This window comes from Netta rufina (assembly GCF_964035555.1).
Source record: "Netta rufina genome assembly, chromosome: 9".
Lineage (NCBI taxonomy): Eukaryota > Metazoa > Chordata > Aves > Anseriformes > Anatidae > Netta > Netta rufina.
In genome coordinates, this window is record NC_140132.1 from 19,598,395 (window position 1) to 19,620,448 (window position 22,054).

At 45.0% G+C, this 22,054-nt stretch overlaps 2 protein-coding genes across 3 annotated transcripts in view; one reads left to right on the forward strand and one right to left on the reverse strand.

Annotated features, from left to right (window-relative positions):
- PIK3CA (phosphatidylinositol-4,5-bisphosphate 3-kinase catalytic subunit alpha) overlaps positions 1-6,859 on the reverse strand; it is a 42,319-nt gene extending 35,460 nt beyond the window's left edge. Inside the window, exon 1 of one of the 2 annotated variants that reach the window (XM_084291680.1) lies at positions 6,728-6,859. The gene's annotated coding sequence lies outside the window, so the exon portion shown is untranslated. Of the gene's footprint in view, positions 1-6,454; positions 6,544-6,727 lie in introns of those variants that run through there. The other variant, XM_084291682.1, reaches the window with a different exon arrangement.
- A 1,294-nt stretch (positions 6,860-8,153) lies between these two features.
- ZMAT3 (zinc finger matrin-type 3) lies at positions 8,154-21,823 on the forward strand. The gene is made up of 6 exons (XM_084292432.1): positions 8,154-8,259; positions 12,114-12,439; positions 13,555-13,674; positions 15,231-15,397; positions 15,510-15,610; positions 16,622-21,823. Exons 2-6 carry the CDS (start codon positions 12,170-12,172, stop codon positions 16,831-16,833), a joined length of 870 nt encoding a protein of 289 aa, XP_084148558.1. The 5' UTR covers positions 8,154-8,259; positions 12,114-12,169; the 3' UTR covers positions 16,834-21,823.
- Positions 21,824-22,054: the final 231 nt, after the last annotated feature.

Sequence of the window (22,054 nt, forward strand, 5' to 3'; positions counted from 1 at the left end):
CAGCCTGCGACGCAGAGCCAGTCGCTGTGTATTTAGCAGAAGGTAACCCTGCTGAAAGGCAAACACTGGGATGATGAAGAGCTTTACTGACTACCTGAGCAGTGTCAGGGCTCATTTATTACCGACGGCTTTATTTAAGCTATAAATAAAGCGAAGTTTCTGTGAAACCTGGAGGAGCCTCCGTGTGTTTTGGTTCCAGCTGCTGGCCCAGGTTGTGAAAGCACTAATTCCAGGGAGCGCTGACCAGACGTTGAGCTTGCTGCTGGGGCACCTCCTGCCTGTCCTTCAAGCTGTTCCCCAATTCACATTTACTATATCTGAAAGAAACTGCCAGTATTTGCCTAGACAGATATTTACAAATACCAGGAACTTTCCTAAGAAGAAAGTGACATAAGCTCACAGGCATTTAACCACTGAATGCCATCAACTTCCCCACAATAACTTGATTTCTCAACTCCTCTGCTTGGAAATTGCTTTCATTTCCACAGCCGATGAAACACGTGGATAGGTTGGGATGTGCTGCCTACCACTATGATCAGAGCTCTGCTAGAAAGGCTGTATTGCAGTGATTGAACTTTCTCTAAAAAAGCCAAAGTAACACTAGTGGTGGTCAGTGTCTGCTATTAAGAGCACTTTATACACCTCAAACAAGATGTGTTTTTAATACAAGGTGCTCTGGAAACATTTTGTTAACGCTTTTGCAAATGTATATATTCAAAAGGACTGGAAGCCTGGTGAGTTTAACCTTGAAACAGAACATCGCACCAGCTGAAGTGTTTGGGATTTAATTCTAGCCCATAAGAAACACCAATTAGGGAGAGTAACCATACTGGCAAGTCATCTAACTCATCTTTATTTTGTTTTTATTATTTATTTATTTATTTTTAAACAAAACCTGCTCACGCAGAAGGACAGCAAGAAGAGACCAGAAGCTGTAATAATGGTTACACTTCTCACATCACCTTGCAGGTGCTTGTGATACCGTCCTGTCTGCTGCTGTACAATGAAGGGCTTGGAAAAGAGGTGGTGAAAGAAGAGCTGGATTGCAAAGTAATTTGACAACACAATCAAACAGAGGCTTGAGAGTCAGGGATAGCTTTTGCTCTCCTTCTGTTCATGTAGTTTTGTTGCTCACCAGTTCACATTTTCATCCTTTATCTCTCGATAGTTGTTATGCCATCTTCCTCTACATGTCAAAGCGTTCCAAGTCGGAGCTATCTAAGATCAAGGGAGCGCTGCTCAGCAGCGATAACTACAGCAGGGCTTTCTCCTCCATTTCAGAGCAAGTTGGAGAGGAAGACAGCTTATTAGGATTTACTAACAAGCAAAGTAATTATGCTTCACCTACTGAATTAAGATGTTAAAGTCCACTTTAAATACGTTATTTTAGATAAAAAACGCATCCAAAAAAAAAAATCACGTAACTTCTTAAGTATACCCTCTAAAAGACAGCATCTCAATTTCACGTACTTTCCCATATTTTACACCAGAACACATAATTTATTATAAATCCCCGTAACAAGCTTGCTAGACTAGAAGTGGCACTCACGGGCACAGGCCTGGATGTTGCTTAAGAATTAGCTCTTTCACTTTGACAGAAGAGGTTTCCTTGGGACAAGTGCTCTTCTATAGTACTTAATATTAAAACCAAAGATCTCAGAGGTAACAGCATGAAATTGCAAGAATATGAAATACAATTTGTTAACTACTTTCCTCCCAGCAATGGAGACTGCCTTGATACACTGATAAGCAGAACTGGATGCTCAGCATCCACATACACTTTTCAAAGCCCAGCAGAAGTTTTCAGATTTACGAGTTCCATCTCCACTTCTAAAATCCAGCAGTAGCATTTGCTGATTATTCTGCTCAGAGCTGGGAACATAAATACAAAAATGAAGACTAAGTAGTATGTTTTATAATCTAAGCAGTTTAATGACCACAACATGCATATTTTAGAGTATTATTTGGAATGGAAGTATTTACTTCCTGTCTCCCAAAGGGAGTCTATCCAGAAGCTTCTCCCCGTGTTAACTGAATTAACTTGATTTTAAAGCTATGTCTGTAGTCAAGGATCGCTTTGTTATTTTCCATCCTTAACGAAAAGTTACTTAACAGCACAAGTTCCAAAGTTAGGTAATAACACGTCTCACCACACAAAGCATATTTGTGAAGTCTGAGAAAAAGAATTAATCTCCACTGTGCTTGCACAGAAAACCAACCTTCACTCTCTGGTCAGCGTTACTTTATTTGTGCCTGTAAGCCCAGATGGTCAGTGCTTAGCTTGCCTACATCTTCCCAAAAATTAGTCTCATCGCTTCTCTAGGAAGTCAGATGCCAAAATCTCCAGGCACAGAAAATTTTGTTCTATTATATTCAGATGAGAGAGCAGGGAGGTATTTCTGCTTATGGTGGATTTGTTTCAGCTGAAGTTCTGAATTTTGGTATTTTCTTTTCAGTCCTGCTCAAGGCTTTTTGCATTTTCAGGATGTTCAAGAACTGCTGGTTTCTTTATTGACTGCTAATACCTTAAAGACTGAATTAGGTTGCAACCAGGCATAACCTTTTGCTCTATTGGAAGAAAAAAAACAAAGGTCATGTCCACCACAAGGACTATCAGCTGTTTAGCAGTGAGTTTAAGACATTTCCCAGACAACAAATGCAATCACAGCAGAAAATCTATGCTTCTGGAAGAGGACCATGACCCAGGTTAACAGCAAGAATCAAAAGATGTCAGGAGGAGTCTTGGAAGAGGCATTCATCATAATTAAGTGCCACATTAAGTACTGGCAAAAGACTGGCTGCCTTGCACCTTAAATAAATAATTAGTGTGAAAAAAACTGTTCAGTCTGAGCCACAGATAAGTCTTTTGACATACTGTACAATCTAGGAGGCAAACTTCCAGTTCCCTTTCCTTTCTTTTCTGTTTCGACTTAGAAAGAAAATACACAAGGGATGTTTCTCCACATTTCTTTGCCTTAGAAGAGGGTCATAATGTACAGCCAATAATGTGACTCAGCTGTCTCAATTTCAGAGAACTTTACAGTAAATTTTAGTCAATTCAGTAAGCCTCCCGTATCTGACAAACATGCTTCGCATTTCACAATCCTCAAAAGCTCCCCTTGCAAGTATTTCTTTAACTGGAAGCTATAAGTAAAACCACCAGTTTCCCCACAAAAAAAAAATAATCCAAGTATATAGGTTAAGAACATTAATTTAAGAAAATTAACCTATAGGGTGGCCAATAAATAAATAAATAAAAAGATCTGAGGTATCCCTAACCTGCTACCGGTAAAAAGCAACGAGGCACAAACCAGGAGAACATTGAACCCGAAGTTCTACGCTTGACCCAGCTGCTCTCACGCCAGACCGCAGCAGAGCTGATTTACTTCTGCTGCTGCGTTGAGCTCGAAGCACGCCAGCGAGGTGAAGGCTTCTGAAGGCCTCCATCATTCTCTCTCTTTCAATTTTGCGAAAGTAAGTTGGTTTCTTTGAACTTCATTGCCTTGTTTCTAGAGTTCAGGTACTCAGGCGTAACTTTTCAGAAGCAGACCGTAAACATTCCCAGCGAGTGCACTTGCTCAATCATGCCTGCCACGGGCTTTAATTCCCCGCGTTACCAGCTTTGAGAAAAAGTACGCTGTTAATGGAGAACAAGTGATTATTTCCACTGTCCCTCACACTCCCTGTTTGAAATGCACAGGGTTTTTCAACTGCCTCTCACAATATCTGATCCAGAATTAACTAGGAAAATACTTTCCAAGAAGCGAAGTGTAAACGCATGCTATATAAAACAGACACACTGTTTGCAAAGCCATTGCTCAGACAGAGGGCAGATTCAGAACTGCAGACACTACTCAGTCTGCAGCATTCCCGTTTGCCCACAGTTTACTTGCATAATTTACAAAAAATGCAACTTTTAAAAACAGTTTAAGTCCCCCCGAGCCTCCCTCCTTTTAAAAATAATAAATACATATTTTCAAGTTAAAACTACAGCAGTGTTACAGGGGAAAAAAAGAGTATTCAGAGTTATTTCTGGTTCATTTAACACTCCATTAACCATTCAGAAATAGAATTACAGAATAATTCAAGCTGGAAAGGACCTCTGGGAGCTATCTGAACCAACCACGAACTCAAAACACTTCACATGTTTGACGTCCAAATAAATACTGAGAGAAACAAATCTATTTTCTCTCTCCACCGTGCACATTGGGATTAGGATACTACAAAGACAAACTTGTAACAATTCTTTACCATGACACATTCAACTTAAACAGTAAAAATTCCCACCCCGTTTTAGCTTAAATATTTTTATGCCTTTTCTAGTCTTAGCTACAGTTTCAGACAGGCATGGTCACTTGGAGCAACTGGACTTGTGGCTTTTTAAAAGGAAGAGACAAAACTCCTAGATGGATGGAACACAATGCATGAAGGGCTGAAAAAAAACAATCCCTACCTTATCTTACACTTCAAGGCATGAAGCTTTTTTTTTTTTTTTTGCAGTTTGCTGAAGTACAAACACACATTCTCTCTCTAGTGTTCCCCCTCCAACTCATGGACACGCACAAAACACCCATATGTCTTTGACTAGAAGACTTACTAGATCTCAGACATTTTCCTGTAATTACAAAACTGAAAGTTACGAGACAAAACGCACTTTTATGTTACTTTAATACTAAATTAGAAAGACTAATTTTGAAGTATTATTCCTGCTTCAGTCACATATCATAAAAAATTAGTTTTAACTGTTTCCTCACCTGTATCAAAGTTAAATAGAAAAAAAGCTTCACTTCCTTTCATCCAAACACAACATTTTTCATGCACTTTGTCAAAATTGACATAGGTTGTAGTTAATGTACTCAACTAGACGAAGCAAGCAGGTGTGTGTGGGTATCACACACACACACCATACCCATCTATGAGATGCTACTGTTTCTGGTATGATTTGGAACTGATGTATCAGCATAACAAATCTATGGCAAGGATTCTGTACATAAAACACCTATTTATTAACAAAGCTGTTTCTGCAGACTAAATGCCAGCCTTAAGTTTGCTGTTTAACTATTTACAGATAAATCTCTGACTTAAAACCTGTGATGATCATCAAGGTTTTTCAAAAGTGGCTTGCACACGAGCAAGCCATTAGCAAGCACAGTGTGTACTTGAATCTGAGGAACAGCTGTTTTCAGAAAGAAGTCTGTTCTTCACGTAATAACACCTTTTAAATATATGATTTTCACCCAGTAACTAGAAACCTCTTATGATCTCGTTGGTTTTGTGAGACATTGTGACATTAAGTGCAGAGCCCTTGCTTGTAGGAATTCCTAATCCAAAACTTCCAGCAGCTTTTTAGGACAGCTACCCTGGAAGCGCTGCTCCCCACCCGCTTTCAGAAAGCAGTAACAGCCTGGTTGACAGAGAAACAGTTAACCAAACACTGGGCTACTTTATGACTTCCAATAAAGCACAACTGCTTTGTAAACAGCTCAGCTACACCACCTTTTCCAAAGAACGCTCCAGAAAAACACACACACACGCACTCAGTTCCCTAACTAGTGGACGTAACCTGTAAGAAGAAGCAAAACATTTTTGCCATTAATACAGAATGAGTAATTGAAGGAGCAGAACAGCAAAAACATCTGGGCACGGATTCGTAGGCTGGGCTTAAGCAGTCTTTGAAAAACATGAAGTGTTGTCTGCAGGTTGCTAAGTTTGGCATCGAGTTAACGCCTCTGAAGCGCAGGGCATCTGCTCGAGCAGAACTCCAACTGCAGCTCTGAAGCTGTCGTGTTTATTGTCTTAATGAAAAAGCAGAGCGCCTCATGGATCACAGGCAGAGCTCTGTGGTTTCATAAATTCCCCTGTAAACACTATGAGCTGGGCTAATGTGGGGTTTGTCTGCACAATGACATCGTCTAAAATACACTTCCAAATAACTGCTCTGGCAGAGCTTGCCATGGTTATTGTTGGAGAAAAACGTTATTTATTGTTAAATTTTATGTTCACAAGGGGCTTTATTTCAGAACTGATTATCTACTGAGATCCCCACAGCACACAAACATTAAACCCCACCGTCCCGAGCACCGGAATATCCCTGGGAACTCCTGTTGTTTATGCACAACAAGAGGTGGACTTTGATTATTACAAGGCACTGGAGAACTGTAGCTTAGAAACAGCTGAAGCAACCGCTCCAAGAACATCTCTATAAAATAACAGGGGGGTGTTCAGAATGATGCTGACAGCGATGGGAAAGCTGACTTCTGCCACACGATGAATGTGAGAAGAGCTAAAGCTCAAAGCTGGGACGTAAGGGTACAAGGAGGTAACAGAGCTGAGAAGCAGATTTCCTCTATGGAATTGCAATGAAATCCAGTCAGAAGCCAGCTTACCCCTCCTTTCAGGCTCCCTGGAGGATAAACTAAAGCAGGTCTACAGCCCCAACACACACCTCACTCACCCTTATCCCGAGCACGCCGTGCTTACAGCGCACCCCCCGCTCAGCCGCATCCTCCAAGCCCCCCACACAAACACCCGGCAGAGGGAAAGACCCCACAGGGCAGCGCCAGGAACCGCAGCTGTGACACGAACAAACCAGCTCCGCGGGGCAGACCCAGCCCTGAGGAGAAAGCAGCGGGCGGGCACCCCGGGGACCCCCCCCACACCCCTCAGCGGGCCGGCAGCAGCCCCCAGGGGGAGGCCGCGGCCCGGCCCCGCGCCGCCCCTCGCTCACCTCACGGCCGCTTCCGAGCCGGGCAGGGCCGGGCCGGGCCGGGCAGCGCCCCCACGGCCCCCGGCGGCGGCGGCAGCCCCAGCCCCGCGCCTCCCGCCCGGGCAATAACAGGAAGGCGGCGGGGCCTGACCCCGGACGGGGAAGGCGCCGCCCGCCGGAAGGGAACCGCGGCCCGCAGGAGGGGGGAGCCAGGCGGAGGGGGGGGGGGAGGCCGCAGGGCGCCTGCGCTGCCGGGGAAAGGAGGGGAGGGAGGGGGGAGAGGTGTGGTGGCACCCGGCGTGACGTCACGCGGAGTGACGTCACGCGGAGTGATGTCACGCCACGCCGCGTGACGTCACGGAGAGGAGAAGCAGGCCCCTAAGGGTGCTGGGGGTGAAGGGGGAAGTCTCCAGCGTGCTGTCGGGCTGCCCCGAGTGGGTCCCCGAGTGCTTAAAGTTTTGTCTAAAAAGTGTTGAAATTTGTAAAATTAAAAATTAAAATGTTCATGTAAAAGAGGCTGGGTGAGCTGCTGGAGTCGGGGCGGTTCTGACTGTCAGAAAGGGGGCACACGCACCTAGTGAGTGCCCCCAGGAAACAGGAATTAAAGGCGGCATCGCTTAAATTGTGTTTGGTTTTTCGGGGTCTGAGCCCGGCGCTGGGCTGCTCGGCCAGAGCCAACGCCACACAGTGTGGGAGGGCTGCGGTGGGACATCCCGAGGGATCACGCCCTGTGGGGCTGACATGTGTCCCCACAGCAGGAACGGTGGCATAGGGGGGCTCTGGGCCCATCCCAATATGCTGAGGGCATCAGTGACACACAGCACGGCCGGCTGGGGGTCCCCAGGGGTTGGGTGATGGCTGCCAGGAACCTTGGCCGCAGCTCTGGCTTATCAGTTCTTCCCTGCTGTCTCCTCTTGGGTAGAAATGGGAGAAAACCAACAAAAGCCGAATGTACCCCAAAATGGCAGCCTGTGCCACTCGATGGCTCGAAGGGCAGCGTAACACACTTTAGCAACCGCTGCCACCAGCCACCCCCGGGTGTTTATACGGACACACGCAGGCTCAGCTGCGAGCCTGGCTGCTGACAGACGACGCAGCGACCACAAGAAGCGGAGATAACACCGTGGGGGCCTCCAGACCGGGATCTGCCCCAGCTGATACACCTCGGGGGCAACTTTCCAACACCTTAAGCATGAGGGGCTGGGGGCTGCACGGCCGGCTCCTGCCCATGCCAGCCCCGGGAGGAGGGCAAGGAAGGGCTGCATAGGGAGGGGGCGAGCTGAGCCGGGCCGTGATAAACTAAACCAAGCCGTGCTGAAACAAGCCGTGCTAAGCTAAACCAAGCCGTGCTAAACCATGCCCAGCCGTGCCGAGCGGTGCCGCTGCCGCAGCCCATGCGCAGTCCCCGCCCCGGCTGCCTGCGGTCACTTCCTGCAGCTGGGCCCGGCCGTGCCCGGCGCCCCGGCGGCCTCGGGCGAGCGGCAGCGGCTGCGGGAGGCGCGGAGCGGGGCGGTGCGGAGCGGGCGGATCTGGGGCGCCGGGGCCCGGCTGCGGTAAGTGCCGGGGGAGCGGGGCCGGGAGGGAAGCGCCGGGCCCCGGATCCGCACGGGGGGGATGTGGGGGGGCTCAGCGCAGGGTTTGGGGGCGGTTCGGGTGTTTCTGGGGCTCGCTGCCTTCGTTTTGTGCTGGTTTTATTTTTATGGGGTGTTTGCTGGCGCTGTGTCCGTGCGGTAGTGCCCAGCTCGCGGTTGTGTCAGGGTGGTGGATATCAGGCTTTTTTTTTTTAATTTTGGCTTAGGATCTGCCACCGAGACCGCAAGGCGTGCAGCTTTGCAGGGGTGCCTGCTAGGATGCCAGCATCGGCACCATGGCTTTGGAGACCGTGCTGGGCTAGGACATGGCAGTGCCCTAGGGCCCCGGTACATATCAGCATCAGCAGAGGGTCAGCAGGCCCTGTGCATGAGCATAGAGCTGTGTGTGTTGTGCATTGGCTTTAATGCACTGTATGCAATCCCTGCAGCGCTATAAGGCTCCCCCGGGCACTGGTCATGGCACTGAGCCCGCTGGAGTTCAAGGAGCATTCACAGACACAGGCTGTGATGTTGGTGTGGCCCTGCGTGCAGCCAGGAGCTGGAGTCCATGACCCTTGTGGGTCCCTTCCAGCTCGGGATATTCCACGAATCTATAAAATGACCGTGTCTTTCAGGGTAAATTCTGCAGGTGGCCAAAGGTAAACTTTCTGGCAAAGAGGTCAAGTGGCAGCAGTGTTATGAGATAGCGTTTCCTGTCTTGGAAGAAAACAACCTTACAGTTTTTCTTAATTTCTAACTAGTTTTCTAAAACTAATTCCAATGAAACACTGCTCTGCGTGTAGATGTCTTGTGAGTTACATCTATGGCTAAGGAAGGTCATACAGTGTGTGTGCTTGCCAGGGTGCCCAGATTTCAGATCCAGACCAAATCAGTTCCTTCCCCAGACCCGTGTTGGTGACAGCTGGGGACATGCTCCCTGGTAGCTGTGCCACCACCCTGTGGCACTCAGGGCAAGGAGGCTGAGTCTCCTCTTTCAGTGCTGTCCTTGGGCTGCCCCAACCTGAAGGAGCAGGAGAGGGGCGTACCTGTCCTTTACACCCACCTGAGGACAACTGGCACAGGGTGGAATTATGTCCTAGTCCATGCAACATGCAGGAGGAGGCATGGCTGTGATGGAGGAGATGCTGTGGTGAGGCAGAATGCCTCCTGAGCTCAGCCTGGAGAGCTGCAGGTCCTTACCCTCCCTGGGGCTGCAGCGTTATGTGCACAACTCTTTCACGAGGGAGGTTCGTTGATTGTTTGCTCTTTTGTAAGCGTAAAAATTTTGCAGCTTTTAATGCGAATGGAAAAGAGGAGTCAAAGTGTTTCTGTTAACTTCTGCACAGGTATCTGTAGTGACCAGCAGTGATGTGTTAAAGGGACATATAAATAAGTAGAATTTGAATGCCTTTTTTTTTTTTTCCCTTTAAATAATATCCAGACAAAAGAAGTGAACGTAATCTGAGCAGTTTCAATGATGGAAGATCGCTGTAAGAAGAACAGCAGAGTTGCATATGCAAAGTCAAGAAGTTCTAATTCTAAAATTGCTCATGCAGCCTTAATTTTATCTTCAGACTACTGTTTACTTTGAGAAACAATAAATGGCCTTATAAATAAAGATTTTTTTAAGAGTATTGCGTTCCATCTTTTCCCCTGTGGATGCGTATCCTATAGCAGTGTCCTATCTTGTGCCTGACAAATGTCATCCATGCCAGATACGTATGGAGGATGCAGCAGGCACTCATGCATAATTAAGCAGATGGATTCCAATTGCCATTTAGTGTAGATCACTTTATATTCTTCTCTGAAGTATTTAGCTATAATTTACTCTCTTTTTAAGGAAGAGGCCCACTATGGTATTGAAGCAGGACTCTGATGGTATTGCTTGGCTGCTTGCATAGCTGATGTAAGATGCCTTGATAGACCTGTGGTATGATCCATTTAACCATCTACAATATGAACTAATTCCGTCAATAGCCCCAGTGAAATTGATTGGACAGAGTACTAGTTGAGGAAACTAAAGACAGCAACATCTTTTTCCATAATTCTGTTTAGCCAGGAAAACCTATGCTGAAAGTCAGAGAGAAGTTAGGTGACAGTACAGAATTTACACTGCTGATGAGTGATTTACACCAGGCTGTTCCTGTGTTTCCTCTTTCTTCTTCATGATGGATTTTGTTTTATCATGTTTCAATTAGTTGTCATAAACTTGTTTTTGATTTTGTTTTTATGGTCACCTTTTGGTTCATGTTTTTACTTTTTCTTACATTATATTTTTTATGATTATTTTTTTCCCTAATAGTATATAGACCTCTCTGGAGCCAGACTTTCAAAGGTGATAGAGTATCTAAAAATGCAGTCATCAACTAGGATTTTCCAGAGCTTGAATGTAGCAAGGTATTTATCTCCTGCTAATTTTAGCAGATTGAAAATCCCAGAAGTTATCCTAGATAAATGCTATCTGCTTCTCCAGGTTCCTAAATGCCCTTGAAGTCAAATTATTTTCTCAAAAGTGACTCAGGATCAAAGTTCCTAGGTGGCATATCATCTATCTTTCCTGTAATTTTACAGAAGCCTCTTAATTTTAAAATATAGATGTGGCTAACTATTCGCTTAAACAAAGCCCACAGCGTAAACATGGTTGCTACCAATGCAATCTTAGCTGGAAGTGATCTGCGGAGACCCAAGATAATGCTTTTTGCTACCCCAGTGTAACAGTGAACGGGATTTGTTACGATAAGAAGCTAATAAGACATTAACAGAAGTAGCTGTGCCTTGATTTATAGTATCACTGCTTCACATTATTCTGGGAATGTTCATCCCGGGCTTTAGATGTGATTTATAAACTTTAATTAAATTAGCCTCTGAGAACCCCTTGTTGGAAATGTAGGGCTAGTTCTAAGAACTTGAATTAACTGAGAAATAATTGAATAAAGGTTAATATGGGATAAGCTCTCCATTCTTGCAGAAGAAAATACAGCTTTAAATGTTGCATAGGTTGTAGTTAGTAAAGGAAATGCAGAGAAATAGCTCAAGGTCATTCAACAAGACCATGGAAGAGCTGGGAAGAGAACCATTGGGGGATGGCTGGGTACAGCAAGGTGTTCTCGAGTCACTTAGTACTCCTCTGCTTTTGGTTGACTTACATGAGAAAAATTAACTTTAGAATATTTTTGCTCAGGAAGGTCTTTGTGAGTATTTGGGGGATGTATTCTGTGTGTAGGAATATTCTATATCTGTCTGTATAAAATAAATCTTTGAAATACTTGTGTTTTCTTTTTAAGTTATCAAGTAGTGGTAATAAATTTTAATATTTGTTTAGGCCTTAGAGTGTAAGCTTCTCCTTAGGCTGTCAGAAAAGGACGTGGCTGATGGTTGTATCCCTCTGCTAGCAGTTGTATCCTTCTGTTACCACAGCTCTATGTGCTGAGCGTGTTGGAGGTCGCATCTCCTAGCAGTCATAGAGCAGTGGGGTGGGCATGCTGGGGCAGGGTTTGGCTCTGGGGCAGGTACTGTGAGCTCTTAGGAATCTTCACACCTCCAGAAAGGTGCCACGGGGTACTAACAGCTATATTTCAGGCTTCAGTCCACTTCTTGTATTCATCATTTTTTAATCTTGCCCTGGTTATGTGGGACGCTGCTGCTCCCGTGAGTGATACAAGTTGCCTTTATGCCTGCTTGGCATTGTGAAAAGGCATAAAGGTGAGGCAGAGAAGCTACCTTGACATTGTGAAAAGGCATAAAGGTGAGGCAGGGAAGTTACAGAAGTTGTCCCCTGGGTTGTCACTGTTCCTGTCAGTACGACGTGCTTCAGCAGTTGTGTTTCTCTGGTCTAGGTCTGAAGAGGACTCCTCATCCTTCAGACGTAGCATGCCCACAGTCTTCCTGGCCAATGATTCTTTTACAGCAAGCAGGACTTCTTCCTCATCCTGAGAAGCCTCCATCTCTTCCTATGTCAGTGGCTACAAGGCCCAGAGCCACCTCACCGCTGTCCCCACCCAAACCTCTTGGACTGGGGCCTTCCCTTCACCACGCACAAGACGAAGAGCTTGCAAAGGCGGTGGAGCAGGACCCTATGCTGGAGGAACTATGTAAGCCTCTGTGCTGTAAGCTTTGCAATGTCACGCTGAATTCAGCACAACAAGCCCAGGCTCATTACCAGGTAAGCAGAGCAGCGGGGGCACAGCTCGCGTGTAGCCGTGCCTGTGTGAGTGTGTGCGCTGCCGGTAGCGCTGCTGTAGCACGGAGCTCAGCGTGGGCTAAAGATTGAGGAATAATTCAGCTGCTCCGGTGGGTTTTAAGCACTGTATTGAGGTGGCTGCACACTAGCAGCTTCGTTTGAGTTAACTAATCTGAAGCTACCTCTTCTGATTGATTCATCTGAAATAGGTTAGGGACCGTTTGTATATGTTTCTTTGCTGGCATTGAATATATTGTGGTCTTACATCGCTCCCTTCTACTAGTAATCTGTCTGCCTAGTGTATTTGTGTGAGATGTGGAGACAGTAACTTTCTTTACCAGCAAATACAAGAGAGTGTTTGTCTGTATGCTCAGGACAGCAGGCCCAGACATCAGGCTTTTTGTTGGCCCTGAAAAAGTGCTGTCCAGACATTGAACGGGTAGGTTGAATTAGTGTTACAATTTTACATCTGATTTCTGCAGTATTTCTGTCATGAGGGGACAAAAATTATATTTAAAAAGGTGCAACTTGTGTTTATACACATGCCTTACTATATATCCAAAATACATATACATACTCCCATATACCTCTCTCAAGTTTTCAAAACACCAGAAAGAGCTACAACATATATTTTTTCAAGAGAAAATAAAATGTGAAGCAGAGTTTTGTTTTTTTTTTTTTTTTTTAGAAATTCAGTCCCATGTTTGAAATCATGCTTGAAATCTCATGAAAAGAAATGTGTGTGTATGTGTTCAGGCTTATCAAGAAAGCTATGTAAAGCAGTTAACATTTCATGTCTAAAATACAAGATACTGATTTTAGGTGAAATGGAAGCAGACTGATGAACTAATTGTAACCTTACAGTTTTCAGAAAATTGGTTGAAAATTAGGTCTAAACTGCTAGCTGATGAGCATTTTGGATTAAAGGGAAGGATGCCAGCATATCCTAAAATCAGAGCTGCTGTTTTCCAAGTGACAGCTCCTTTACCTGAGGTGCCATCTTCATGGACACTTTTTCCTTTCTGTCTCTGGCTCTGCTTGCTTTCAGTGTAAGATTCTATTATTGGGACAGTGATTAATTTTAGTTCTCTTTCCAGGGTAAAAACCATAGTAAGAAACTCCGAAATTACTATGCTGCCAATAGCTGTCCGGCACCTGCCAGGATGAGTAATGCGGTTGAGCCTGCCCCGCCTCAGGTTGTCTCCCTTCCAGCTCAGGTAAGGCATGGGAAGGTGACTGAGATCATGCTGCTTGCTTCTGACCTAACTCCCAATAAGGATAAGTAGATCTGACACCTGGAGGATTAATGCAAGAGTTGGGAAAGAATTTTCCTCTTGATGGCACAGGAAGGTGGAGGTGGCTTGTTGTGAGCTGTTTGCTTTCCTCTGAAGAGGCAGATATTGGCTATGGAAGTTTGACGTGCTGCTGACTGAAGTTGTTTAAAAGCAGGTGTAAGGCAGCTTTTTCAGAGCAGCACTTGGACGTGAGGGTGTGGCATCCACCCTGCACAATCATCCCTCCTTGCATGAGTGAAGCAAACATGGAAAAAGTGTTAGGTGCTCCTGCACCCATTGCCCAGGGCTGTTGTCTAATTCCTCTTTTGTTGCTCCTTTTGCAGTGGTTATTCCTGTGTGTAGGGTGAGTGGATGGATGGGTCTCTCTGTGATCCAGATTCATTCGATCTCAGGCACATTAGAAGCAAAAGAGATGATTTTTACTTTTGCTTGTAGAGTTTATCACTTCTGGTTGCTGTGGGGTGTAGCAGCTAACCTGTGTCTTGCACATGTATGTGCAGAGAATCTCAGCTGGGCTGCAGGGATCAAAGCTGTGCCTCGCCACCCCCAAAAACATTTGTCTCTGTGGTCTGTACAAAAGAGAAAAACATTTGTAGTAAGTGGCAGGTTGCTACATGTGCTGTTGGAGCCGCCAGAGGGAGACTCAGTCCTGTGTAAAATGACTGCGGCTCAGGGAACTGAATCAAGGTCTGGAGAAGGCTTTGGGTCCTGTCCTAGGTAGTGGGATGTGGGTGAGGCACCCGCTAGGGTGTCTGATGCTTCTTGCACTGGAGAGAATGGTCCATGGCAATAAAAAGGCGGCTTTGGGGCCGTATGAGGATTCATGTTGTAACTTATGAGTCAGAACTGTGTGTGTGTGTGTCTGTAAGCTTGCAGTTTCAAAAGCAACTGGACTTGGCAAGTGCTGCAGTGACAGGGCTGTGTGAATCACTGCTGCTGCGCTGTTTGCAGAGCGCTTTTGTCTGGATGACACACACACACACTGAGGAGACCTGGTTGCTGCCCCAGTCAGCGTGCCTGGCTGCCTGGAAAGGCAGGGTACCAATCAAACAGCTGGGTCCTTCCTTGGAAATCCTGGCCCAGGTATCTTCATACCTGAAGGGTAAGGTTCAGAGGTCTGGCAACTCAGCTATTGCCCGTCTCCTGGCGTGGTCAGGGAACTGTGCAGAGATGGGGTATGCAGGAAACATGAGAGGGGAGCACCATTACATTTCTGTGAGTGTGAGCCTTCCTCTATAGGAAAGTCACTATTAACTGCGTATATCTCAGGGGATTTGCAGATTCCCTGGAAGGCTGAGGCAGAGAAAACTAAGTTGTCCTTGTAAGAACAGTTTGGGGAGCACCGAGAATGTCCTCATCCATACGGTCTAACTCCAGCGCTCTGACAAACACGCTACTGGTCTCAGTCCCTGGGATTCAAGGCTTTCAGAGATTTAACCTTCTTGTGTTTCACATGCTGTCTCTCCCTTTGCTGCTAGATGGGATCCAGTAAACCAGGTGGCCGAGTGATCTTGGCCACAGAGAACGATTACTGCAAGCTTTGTGATGCCTCGTTTAGTTCTCCGGCTGTGGCGCAGGCTCACTACCAAGGGAAAAATCATGCCAAACGGCTGCGTCTTGCAGAAGCACAGAATAATTCGTTCTCGTAGGTATTGTTCAACTTCACGCTCAGGCTGAAAGCATGTGGCAGTGTCTCTGGCAGTCGTTTTACTCGGAAAACTCTGAATCGCAGCTGTTCATTTTTGTTTAATCTCCAGGGATGCATCGGAACTAGGCAAACGGAGGACAAGAAAAGAAGGGAATGAATATAAGATGATGCAGAACAGAAGAAATATGTATACAGTTCAAAACAACACAGGTAATCGGGAGCTTGCATCTGTTTTAGTCTATAGTTGGAATTATAATGCTAATACTAAGCAGTTTGTCTTCTGTTTCTGAGCTCTGGTCTAGCAGAGACAGGTTGTGAAAGGAGCTGGTTCTAGCTCTGATCCTTCCTGTCTGTATCTATCTTCCCAGCTGCTAAAGTCACTTTGTTTTATCAGCCCGCTTGGTAGTTTGGTTTCTCAGTTTGTAACTTAATTTACCATCTGCCCATCCGTAAGGCTACTCTGAGCAGAGACGATTTTCCTGCTTTATTTTCTTGGCCAGTGGCCAGATGCTTTGACTCCTCCTGTAGCACATCAACCTGTAGGTGTGCTCCTCTGTCCCAAAGGAGAGAGCACATTAGCCTCCCTCCAAGAGCATCTGTTCCTAGAACCCATCCTCAGGTGTTAGCTACTAACTTTGCCTCTTTACTGTAATTTAAAGCATGTTTTATAGTGTCCAGCCCAGCATTTCTTTCTCTTTTTCATTTTATGTTATGAGCACATTAGCTGAAACCCTGCTTCGTGGTGAAGCATGGTTTATCTTGTCATTCTAACCACTGTCATTTGGAAAAAGATATGTCTTAAAATTCTATTAAAAATCATTTTGTGATAATTTTAAACTGAGATAGGCGGCTTATTCTAATCGAAAGACTGCTCTATTCTGGAATTGGATGGTTTTAAAAAAAAATAATTGGCTCATTACTTAAATGGTTAGACTCCTAATATTGTAAGACCCTATTGATTCTTAATAAAACTGGGGCACTAGGTCCACTCTCCCACTTTGGAAAATACCTGCGAGTACTGCTGTCCTGTGTGCTGCACTCCCTGTAAATCTGGATCTCATTGGAGAAGTCATGGAAAAAATGAATTCACTCAAATCAGTTAAAGAAGCTGATCTTTGGCTGTTTTTTAAATATTTGTTGGACTTGGAAGTTGTCAGTGAGGGGTGTCAGGTTTTTCTTTTTATAGGTAAATACATGTAAGCGTTTGTGTTGTTTCCTCAGGTCCCTACTTCAATCCCCGCTCACGGCAGAGGATCCCTCGGGATTTGGCCATGTGTGTCACCCCCAGCGGCCAGTTCTACTGCTCCATGTGCAACGCTGGGGCCAGCGAGGAGATGGAGTTCAGGCAGCACTTAGAAAGCAAACAGCATAAAAGCAAGGTGTCCGAACAGCGGTACAGAAATGAAATGGAGAACCTAGGCTATGTACAATGACGCGCCGCCCTCGGTAGTAGTTTGCAAATAGAGCAGCTTGTCTCTCGCCTGCTGTTTGCCACATGCCCTGCTTTGTGCTCCATTTGATAGGAGCATGCTCTCGAGCTATACGTGTAACACCTGCAAACTTAATGGTATGGTTAGATTTTTTTTCTATCATAGTTGGCAGGATGACGCTGTGCAGGACATGAAGTGTTTTTGATGTTTGTTTGCTAGTTATCTAAGGCTCTTCGTTGTGTTGAGTGGCTGGGGGGACTTCGATGTCTCCCCAGCCTTCTGCATGAATATGCAAAGACCAAGAAGTGCTGGGAACTTCTGTGGTTCCACCTCACAGGTGAACCATGTGCAAAGCCCGCTCCCCTCTTTGTGTGCCGCAGAGCAGTGCTCCCGAATGTCTCCCTACAGCAGAGTGAATCTCTGGGCAGCTTGTGAAAGAGGGGTAGGAATGGGGCCTGTGAATGTCCAAGCTAGGGGTGTACTTGTCCACAAATTGCTGCTTGTGGCCCTCATTGCAGCCTGCAGTAAGTTCTTTCCACATGCCTGTAAAAAGGCTACGCACACCTCTCCACTTCGGAGGGTCTTGCCTCTTACCCATTTCTCTGTGATGCAGATTTCATTCTGAAGATCTGACAGTAGATGCCAGCTGATCAGCCACATCCAGAAATGCTCTTCTACCAAACAGTTAACAATGAAAATGGATTTTGGCATTGTTGGCTGGGTACCTTAACGCACCATGGGTGTAGCTCATCTCCCTGAAGAGAGCCTGTGGGGGTTTCAGTGGCTAAATGCAGTGAATTGAAAAGCAAACCTGCTCAGGTGAAATGTGCTGTGCACTGATTCCACGTTAGCCAGGGTAGGGTTAGGGATAGGTTGCAAGGAGCTGTTGGCTGTAATTTCTTTGCATAGTGATGTAGAAGAGAGCGAGTGTTAGTGTTTGGTGCACAGCTCTATTCCTAGGGAGAGCAGGGCTGCCAGGACCCTGGGAAGCAGAAGTCAGTGTGTCCCACTTCCATGCCATTCCCTCGACAAAGCCCACTGGGTGTTAAAGAGGAGAGGTTAAATGTTCCTTTGAACTAGGGCTACCAATATTGGATAAACTTTTTCCCCTCTTTCTTTTCCCATCTCAAACTGAGTTTTGATTCCATTCCTTGATGTGAACTTCACTGTTTTAGGGACCATAAAAATCCAAAGTTAGGTAGGATGTAAATGTCAGGGGTAATGATTGGTTAAGTAAAAGCTTTTTGGCCATGCAGAAGTATTCATGAAACTTGTTAACTTTTTAAATGTCAACAAAGGGTGTGTCTGTTTCGGTGTTCCTCAATGGAAGTGGAAAGGAGACAAAGAACAGAAGTAGGGCTGACATTTTTCTACTCCATTTAGGTAGCTGTGAAGCTGTGACTGGAATCCAGTTCACAGTTTTTCTATAGCATTGGCTCCAGTGGCAAGTGTAGCATGTAGCTAACCTCTCCTGGACCTGATTCCCACTGTGCTGCTATAGCTGTACGCCAGTATAGCTTCATCGACTTCAGTGGCAGGTGCAGGGAGGGAGTAGAGGAAGCATCATGCCTTGACTCTCGCTCCTCTTTAGGCAGATTGAATTAGATGCAGCTCCATTGGTTTCAGTAGCATTTTACTAGGGATAAATTGTACCTAGTGCATGATGTTGAAGGTAACCCTGCCCCTTTTCCCCATTCTCCCCCCCCACCTGTTTTTGCCATTCTGATCCTGCTTCTTGCATTCCAGGAGGATTTTCTGCTTGCCTTAAAAAATGAAAAATGACTCAACAAACAAAAAATCCAGATAGTTTTTGGTAATCTTTCTAGTCCACTTCAGAAGGACTTGTCTCACTTGGCTGCTCAAAAGAGAAGGCTGCTCCTCAGAAGCTGTGTATTGTTCTCTCTACCTACCTGAGCGTGAGCTATCCATGCAACTTTAACACAGCCTTCCTAAATCCCAGGAAATCCTAAATTGCAGGGTGAGTTCTTGCAAAAAGAAGAAGAAAAAAAAAAAGCAACCCTCTGCATCGTTCCAGGCTGATTCGTGCCTCATGAATACGGGCAGGGCAATGGACATCCTTTTGCATGGGATTCCCTCCCCTCTGCTGTGCAAAGCCCAGTTTTGTGGGCTTTGTGCACCGGAGCACATTAGAAGGTAGGAAGGAGAACAGGTGTCCAGGTTGAAAAGTACTCACTGGGCAGTTTTCACAGCCTCTAAGTCTGTTTCTCCTGTGCTGTCCTGCCCCTGGCTCACTTTCTTTGCAACCTTGAAGACCATTCCCCTTGCAGAAGTCTCCCGTCAGCCTTTACCCCTCATCCTTTGCAGTCAAAGGGCTGGTTTTCTCTTTGTGTTCTGTCTTTTTCCTAGTCTGACACCGCTGCGAAGGGACAGAAGGAGCTGGCTGAGCCGTACCACAAGTGTGTTTGACCAGCGTGGTCCCTGCATTGTGGTTAAACGTCCCTCTTGCTGTAAATGAAAGCGTGGTATTTTCCCACATTCGGGAGGCAGCGCGTGGGATGCGGGTGGCTGTGCTTGCGGGCTGCTCCCCTGCAAGGGAGTCTGGTTTTGAGGAATGGCTCGAGTCTCCCCTGAACAGACACGTAGCTGGTTTGGTTTTTCACAGGAAAACAAGCAGTGAGTGTCGTCATCCTGAGAATTTCAAAGCGGCGGGTGGTGTAGCAGGCGTAAAGCAGGCGGTGAGATTCCAGCCGCAGGAAGACGGGTTTGCTAGGCAGGAGGAAAGCAGCTGGGGATTAATTGCCTTGCCCCAGCCCTCTGTTGTGGCCCTTCTCTGCGAGTGACCAAAGCTTGCCTCTCCCTTTCCAGCATTGCTTAATGGTTTGTGTTCTTCCCACTCTCCCTCCAGCACAGAAAATTGTTGACTACAAAGAGAAAACACCTCACCCCACTAATATCTGTAGGGTTCGAGCCAATCCAAACTCATACTTTTCAGCATGAGAAGCAGGGTGGGTCCTGATTTTATTTTTTTTCGTGAAAGCTGTTCTCCAAATCAGCAGTCAGAAGGCATATTGAAAACATGTCCTGGCAAAATCCTATTAGTCATAGGTGGGACGGGGAGAATAACATACAGCTGTAGTACCATTTTCCAGACTCAGTCTTTTTCTCAAGTTAGTCAAAGTACCAAGCTCAAGAAATAGGACTTCTGTGAAACTGTCACATTGGCCAGTAGGTTAATGACCTTTGCTGCTAGAAACAAAATATAAATCAATGTGTTGATATTTATTTTACTGCGCTGACCACTAATTGACTTGTTGATATTTAAGGCATTATTATGTAGGTTGTTTTTGTTTAAATAGAAAACTCTACATCGCACTTTGCTTTTGGATCAGAAATGATATTTATTGTATTTGTGAACATGTTTTTCTTCCCACGTTATGTATTTTTTTCTTTCCCTTGATGCAAAAGCCTTGCCCCCCCCCCAAAAAAAAAACACAAACAAAAAAACCAACGCAACCTACAGATTTTCTTTGTTTCTTTTCATGCCAAACAAATTTGGAATTTCCACGCAGCTCTTTCTTAAATGTCCATTTGAAGTTTGTGGTTTTTGTTTTTTTTTTTTTTTTCCTTCCCTCCAGTGGTTCCTTTGGTAACTTGGGATGATATTTTTAGAGACACATGAAGTTTGTACTACATTTAAGCATTTCTTTTATGGCAAGGAAGTAAACTGTGGAATCCATGTATTTGTGAGAAGTACGAAGATGATACTATTTTGTTTGTACTAAGCATTAGCTGCATTAGCTGTCATTTCGCATTCTGCACTAATGGGAAAACGTGGTAGAATCTTGCCTAACGTTGCTCTAATTTTGACTTTTTGCTTTTTTTGGTATACATCAAGAAGAACCCTGAAAACTTCTGTGGAGTTGCTTACAATGGTCATCAGTGTAACAAAACGCATTTTTTTCTATAAGGCTTCTTGTCTTTTTTCCTTTTCTAGGTGCTCATTATAGGGCATTAGAAGGGAAAGCTATCGCCATGGCACAGGTTCCTATTTTGGCTTACTAATGCATGAAGTCCTTTTGCTACATTACTTCAGTAATGTTCTTGCTGTAACCAATGGAGTAAATGAAATACCCTAGCTAAATATATTATGTTGGCTAGGGCCAGGGAAAATACATTGCTGAAATCTGTGTCTTTTACTTCTGTGTTTGGGTTACAAAACTCTTAAGGTTATGCTTTTTTTGAGGAATGTGTATCTTGTTCTGTAAGGATTTGGTCCTGCTCCATCTAAAATAGTTTGAAGTACATTGACTTTAGCCGACTAGGAGCAAGCCATGAAACCCTTCAGGAATTTCATACTGCTGATGTTTTCTCATGTGCTTTTTTTTTTTTTTTTTTTTTAATTTTACAACCATGCATACAAGGGTGCTCTGGATGAGAAGGACATCTGTTGCCAATTATGGAAAACCAAATGTCAGGGTTTGTAACAGACAAAGAAAAAGAACGGACCAGGTTTCTTTGAAGTTAGTGGCTAAGCTCCTGTTTTGAGCTGGGCCAGTTTCTTTACTATTTGCATGAAGTTGGAAGTGAAGATAAAATCCACTTGCAAATAAATGTGGTCCAACAGTAGTTTGGGGAATCTCTCCTTTAAAAAAGTATCGCAATTAAAATCTTTTTATCTAAAGTATCTGCAGATACAGGCAGGACTGTGGATTTTTATTTTTAATTTTTTTAAATAAATCGGTTTTCAGTCTGTATTTTTCAGGGGAGGAATGACTTAATTTCCTTCTGCATCTGTCCAGCAACATCATTTGCAAGTGCTTTGAACGTGTTTCATCTAGAGCTGCCTTGTCAGGTTGGTTTTGTACATTTGTCCTTCTTTTGTTTATGTTGTACTGATCCCCCTGAGGGAATAGTTGATGAAACTGATTTTTTTTTTTCTTCAATATATAATAAATCATCTTGCTCTTATCATAGTACAGCCTTAGTGTTTGGTTTTGCTGCTGCTTGTGATATGGCTGGACGATGCATGACTGAATTGATTTCAGCCTAGCATTGAGATGGAACTACGTGAGTAATATGTTTTAATACACTGATAAAGGAATACAGCCTTCTGCAGGAGCTGTTACTCTGCAGGGGGGCCAGGGTACCTGCAACTGTTACTGAAAGCCTGCTGAGGGCTGAGGTCTCCCCCTGAGCTGTGTTGGTTTCAGGAGGGTTGCGGTGGGAACCCTTAGGTACGGGAAGGATCTTTTTCATGCTGTGA

Bases quoted from the DNA above. Each gene is read 5' to 3' on its own strand.
- ZMAT3 (XM_084292432.1), top strand. From the start codon at position 12,170: ATGATTCTTTTACAGCAAGCAGGACTTCTTCCTCATCCTGAGAAGCCT. The intron at 15,398-15,509 runs GTAGGTATTGTT...TTTAATCTCCAG, and splicing joins GCACAGAATAATTCGTTCTC to GGATGCATCGGAACTAGGCA. The intron at 15,611-16,621 runs GTAATCGGGAGC...TTGTTTCCTCAG, and splicing joins TACAGTTCAAAACAACACAG to GTCCCTACTTCAATCCCCGC.